The sequence below is a fragment of the Furipterus horrens genome, unplaced genomic scaffold (assembly GCF_987537825.1).
Source record: "Furipterus horrens unplaced genomic scaffold, mFurHor1.1.pri manual_scaffold_5, whole genome shotgun sequence".
Classification (NCBI taxonomy): Eukaryota; Metazoa; Chordata; class Mammalia; order Chiroptera; family Furipteridae; genus Furipterus; species Furipterus horrens.
The window spans coordinates 93,042,859-93,049,197 of NW_028327175.1; the positions used below are offsets into that span (position 1 = coordinate 93,042,859).

A 6,339-nucleotide genomic window follows, 5' to 3' on the forward strand; every position below is an offset into this window, starting at 1 on the left:
AGGAGCACTCAGAGGGTGTTGAGAACATTATGGGGAGACCACTGACATAATAGAGGAGAGTTTGGGAAAGAGCACGACCTCTGTGACTGAGAATCAGCCCCAATCCCGCTCTGAGTTCAACAGATGACTGAACTGGATTCTAGATAGTTTGGAATCTCCATTCAAGAAAAACAACAAAAAACAAAAAACAATTTCCCTTTTGCTTTCTTTTGAATGAGGTGTTGTTTTCTCTTATTTTATCATGGCTTTTTAGTGAAATATCTTAACTCGTGATTCTTTTGTGCTTAATAAAGAAAAAAAATGTTCTGAATTGTTGAAGGAAAAAGAAGAGTTTATTTGCCAAGTATGTAAAGGTGGCTGAGGTTCTAAACATTTTACAGTTGACCTATGTACAGGATAAGGAAGAGAATATTCCTGTTCATTTACCTGTCAGCAAGCAGCTTATGGGCCAGGATGAGAGTCAGTCTGAAAGGTGTTTGCCATAACAGAAAAATTTCCTTACTTTATGCCTTTCCTTAGAAGAGAGTCTTTAGAGCAGAAAGCCTTCTCACAACCTACTGATGAGCAAGGTCAGTTGAAGGTCTTTCATATTTATTTATTGCTACCCCTTTTCTTTTCTTGTTCAATTTTTCTTTTTTACTTTGGAGCCTAAACATTGTATTATTCACCATTATAGAAAATGCATATTAAAGGAAGACCTCCATGTTTATAGCAATTTTTCTTCACATCATTCTTATATGTTTGAGGTGAGATTTTGTTGCTTTTATTGTCAGAGACCCAGGGAATCCTAAATTCTGCCCTGCCAATTATCCAAACTCCTGAGGGTTCCCAAAGAAACAATGTGCTTAAAGAACAATAGAAAACTTTGCGCCAAAGTACCACTTTGTTAGTATCTGAGCTACACCCAATAACCTCTATCACAGGCTTGCTGGTAAAAAGTAAAGTGGAAAATAGTCTTGGCCTACCTTGCTTCTCTCTCTCAGCCCCAGATCTGAATTGAGGACCTGTTTGTGCAGGCATGGTGTGGAGGGGGTTGACTGGACGCCAGGTGAAGATTCCAACCAGACACGAATAGAAGAGGACTAATCAGGCCCAGGTGGGAAGGAAGGGAGGCTCATTTCTGGCTGCTGACCCTTCAGGGCATACTGCCCTTCGTAAGATATGAGCCAATGAACTACTTGGGCTCTGATCACCCAGACTGATAACTTCTTCCTTGGAGGGGCATGGGGAGATATAAAAGGTATTGGTTAAGGCAAAATAATGGGGAGAAAGGCCTAAAGTGTTCTCTCCAACGTTTGCCATCAATGTCATTATCATTTTCATCATAATCTATAGCAGCATACTTTGATTGAGTCATTATTTTAAAATAAGCACTGTGAGTCTTCTGAGGGTGAGTTGATTAAGATGAGCAGGACCTTTTCTAAGTGGAATTGGGGTGAATACAAATCATGCAAAGCAGAGTGTGAAAAGGGTTGTAATGGAAATTGAATTTTATGGAATTCCAGAGGAAAGGAAGACTTGAGGTGGCTTTATTAAGGGCATCCTATTTTATCTGACCCAACTAGCATTTTGATAGAAATGGGCAAAATAGGCCTACTAGAACAGCATGAATAGGGATTTAAAAAGTGTGGTGTGTTTGATAGACCAGTGAATTTTAAATGGACTGGAGTCAAATGGTCATTAATTGGAGGGGCAAGGAGTAGAAGCTAGTTGTTATGACTTTCTGTGTAATGATCTTTGCAGCTCTATTACATTTTGTGCAACATAGGGCATTACTCTGTTGGACAGGAAGCCAAATATAACTTCTCTAGCCATAAACTCATGCTTATGTGGCTTTTCCTCTTTGTCTTCTTCTCCAGGTCAACTTGTAGAGAAACACATTCATAAGAATTGTTATGGCCCATTCCCTTCATGTTCTTCATATCCAGAGAATCAACTCTAAGTCTAACCTTTTTCTCTTGTTACCATGTAGACAGCAGACCTTTCTTACCTAAGAAAGAAGAGAACATAAACTGAGACAGTGTGGGGTCTGCTTAGGTGCTCAGCTGAGACAGTACCTACAGGTATTCCTGATATAAGTGTCCCTAGCTATAGAAATCCATCTGGCAGGGTCCATGGCCAAGAATGGAACAGCTTCAGGGAGAATGATCAATCTGTGTCCAGAGCTAGGTTCAACCCAGAATGTGGGGATTTTGGCTAAGAAGTGGGGGTAGAGTGGAGGAGTTTGGAAATTGGAATTCATAGGGTTAAGGATTTGAGGAATGTGAGGGTGAGCAGGGGCTTTCAGAGGGTATCCCTTTGGCAAAGGCATCAGCACAGGTCACAGACTTCTATGAGTTGACCTTTTTCATGTGGACTATATGACCTTTTCAGCCTTCTCCAGAAGGTCTGCAGGTAAAGCCAATCTGTATCTGATTATGTGGTTTTGTCTTTAGCTGTGTTTAGAGGAGAATTGATCCATGCATGGTCCAAGAAATTTTGGACTTGCAAATTAGTTAGGGAGCCCTGGTCATGGTGACAACCCAGGATAATGAGGTCTGTGTTCCTCCTGCTCTCTGTATGTGCAGCCTGTTCCTGGGATTCATTCTCCTCTTCCCAGCACAAAGACCGTGAAGGGGAACTCTTCTGTCACAGCCCACAGGATAAAGCCTTCACACTGAACAGTTTCCTTAGAGCTCTCTTCATGTCCTTGTTTCTCAGGCAGTAGATGAAGGGGTTCATCATGGGGGTGACCACCATATACATCACTGAAGCCAGTGAATCTTTGTCAGCTGAATGGGAAGATGAGGGATTCAGGTAGACCCCTGTGATGGTCCCATAGAAGAGAATGACTACAGTGAGGTGGGAGCCACAGGTGGACATGGCCTTTTGTTTGCCCCAGGCAGATGGAACCTTGAGCACAGCAGACACAATGTGGAAATAGGAAACAAGAATACCAAGGAAGGGGATGAGGACGATCAAACCCCCCACCAGCAGAATCATAAGCTGGTTGAGTTGTGTGTTGAAACAGGAGAGTTGGAGCAGGGGAATGAGGTCACAAAAGAAGTAAGGGATGCTGTTGCTGGCACAGAACTTCAGCCGAGCCATGAGGAGGGTGTGTAGTAAGGAGTGGAAGTTGGCAATGAGCCAGGAGCTCCCCAGCATCAGGGCACAGATTTGCAGACTCATCATAGTGGAGTAGTGCAGGGGGTGGCAGATGGCCACAAAGCGGTCATAAGCCATTGCCATCAGTAGGAAGTTGTCCATGTTGGCAAGCAAAATGCAGAAGTAGATCTGGGTTAGACAGCCACTATAGGAAATGGACTGAGTCTGCATCTGGATGTTCACAAGCATCTTGGGTACTGTGGCAGAGATGAAACAGAAATCCACTAGGGAGAGGTTGCTGAGGAAGAAATACATGGGTGTGTGGAGGTGGGAGTCTGAGCCAATGGCTAGGATGATGAGCAAGTTCCCTGCTGCCCCAATCAGGTACATGACCAAGAAGAGCCCGAAGATCATTTCCTGTCTCTCGGGCTGGCTGGCAAGCCCTAGGAGGATAAACTCAGAGATGCTCGTGTGGTTTCCTCTCTCCATGGTCAGCTAGTCCTGCTGGGAGATCCAGACCAGGCATATACTATAGGGAGGGTAGAGGTGTCCATGCCTCCTTCCTTCCCTCAAACTGTCCCTCAACTCACAGCTGCCCACACCTCTATGTTCATTGGTAAAAACCCCAAAGAAGGCTCTCCGTCTATCAAAGGAAAGTCCTATGGCTATAACAGACCTCAAAGTCAGGGTTTTTATTATTTTGCCACCAAAATGCTGCTGATCCTAAACCCCACAAAACCTCATCTCCCATCCTTCCAAGGAGAATCCTTGTGACATGGCCAGATACTCAGTGGTGGTAACAATGAAGGAGGTACTGAGAATGTTTTAGTTCCTTGAATTTCAGTCATGCTCTCATTCTTTGATATGAGCAACTAATGTTGTTTCAATATTAAAAAGCTATGGAAATAGCCCTGGCTGCTGTGGCCCAGTGGATTGAGCATCAGCCTGCAAGCCAAGGGTCGCTGGTTTGATTCCCAGTCAGGGCACGTGACTAGGTTGCACGTCAGGTCCCCAGTTGGGAGTGCAAGTGAGAGGCAGCCACACAGTGATGTTTCTCTCCCTCTCTCCTTTCCCCTCTCTCTAAAAACAAACAAACAAATAAACAATAAAAAAAGACGAGGGTTGCCCTGGCTGCTGTGGCTCAATGGATTGAGCGTCGGCCTGCGAGCCAAGTGTCACTGGTTCGATTCCCAGTCAGGGCACATGACTAGGTTGCACGTCAGGTCCCCAGTTGGGGGCGCAAGTGAGAGGCAACCACACAGTGATGTTTCTCTCCCTCTCTTTCTCCTTTCACCTCTCTCTAAAAATAAATAAATAAATAAATAAATAAATAAACAAACAAATAAATAATTAAAAAGAAAAAAGACGAGGGTTTAACTGCTCTTAATGTTTCTGAGATGCTAAGTAGGATGAGGAAAGAAAAATACAGAAGAAATGTTTTTTAAAAAAGCTATGGAAATAGAATTATTCTTAATCCTGTTAAGACTTACCAGAAGGACATTTCTCTATAGAATTCTGGAACCACAGTGGCACAGATGTAGAACCAGAGGTTATTATTTGTATATACCCTCCTTTCCCTCGAATATTTTGTTTTCTTACCCACATAGAGTCCATGGCTCAGGGTGCTTCAGCTGCCACTCATCACTGACTCTGGGACATCGTAGTCCTGGTGATGATGCTGTGGGATGGAATAGGTCAGGACAAATCTGGACAGAAGAGCCTGTTGACTGGGACAGCTCAGCCATCCCTTCTGTCTGGGCTTATCCAGACAGAAGTGCTAACAAAGGACATTGCTTCTGGAGGGTAAGAGTTGTCCCTGTAGATAATAAAGAGAACTCACAGGTATAACATCTCCCAAAGTTAATAGTTGGCAGCAGGGAAACATATGAACCCTACTAAATTTGGAGCTCAAAATAGTTCAGTGCAAGCTCAGATACAGTTTCATTAGATATAAAATAAATTTTTTTTCATTGCTTCACAAGACATAGTTGGGATTTGGGTTCTATGAGAATATATAAATCAATAGTGACATAGGTAAACACATTACTTGACTCCTCCCACAACCACATTAAAATTGCAACTAACCTACAGAACAACCATCATTTGGAAGTCACTGAAACTGAGCTCAACGGAAGTCCTACAACTAGGGAATTAAAGGAAAAGCCACACTGTGATTGGTAGGAGAGGCGGAGATGTAGATCAGGCTGGTCTCATATCATGTGGGTTGGATAAAAATCAGGAGAAATATCTCAACTGTGGCATTCCCCCATAAGGAGCGACGGGTCCTAGCCCTACACCAGACTTCCCCGCCCAGCATTCCATTGCTGGTAAGAGAAGTCCCAGAATGTCTGTCTGTAAAAATAAGTGGGAATCAAGTCTGAGGGAGACAGAAGGCTTCTGGAGTCCCAGACAGTTTCTCTTAAAGGGCTTATGCATGGACTAACTCATACTCACTCCCTCTGAGCTCTAGCATAGAGGCAGCAGCTTGAAAGGCACCCAGAGACATACAGGAGGAACTGAATTGTCCAGCATCAGGATGACAGCTGGTAGGGGGACAGCTTTCTCCCAGACAGAAGTGCTAGCAAAGGACATTGTTCCTTTGAGAGCCCTCCCCCACAGAGCCTGCATGCAGACACAATGTCTGAGACTCCATCAACCTGGATCACAGTTTTCCACACCCTAGTGATTCACTGAGGCCTCACCCCACTCAACTTTCGGGCACTCCCAAGTTATTTCCTGTGGCTTTTTCACACGAATGCCCTGTTTTGGCTCGTGCTTCAGATTTTTCTAAAATCTCTCAACAAGCAACGTCTGGCCTCAGCAAGCCCTATACCTCTCACTAAGTGGCCCAAGGTCAGGTACTAAGCAGTAGCCACCCATAGTTAAGAGCCTGACCTTGCCTGGGCACCTCCAAGCCCAGCACAAGTAGCAGTTACATGCAGATTGCTTTGTAGCTCATGCCACGTGACCCTAGGCAGAACACAGGTGGAGGCTGACCTTGGCATGTACCTCCTGGGAGGACCCAGAGCCAGTGTACCCAGTGGACAGCTTCAGACCACATTGAAGCACAACCACCCAACCACCTCCACAAGTGACACATTCAAGGGGCAGACTCAGCACCAAAGCCCTGCTGAAGTAAGTCCTGCTCTGTGGGTGGACCCCAGCACAGCTGATCATCTATGATGGTCAGAGAGTGTAGCCAGACTGTGCACCTAACTGGCCTGGGGGCAAATCTCTCCCATTGAGGTGCCAACA

The 6,339-nt window shown here is 44.7% G+C and overlaps 1 protein-coding gene across 1 annotated transcript; it reads right to left on the minus strand.

The window, feature by feature from the left end:
- Positions 1 to 2,628: 2,628 nt before the first annotated feature.
- Positions 2,629 to 3,573, minus strand: LOC150008968 (olfactory receptor 1f45-like). Its single transcript, XM_090276707.1, has one exon. The coding sequence runs from the start codon at positions 3,571 to 3,573 to the stop codon at positions 2,629 to 2,631; it is 945 nt and encodes a 314-aa protein (XP_090132833.1).
- Between the last annotated feature and the right edge of the window lie 2,766 nt (positions 3,574 to 6,339).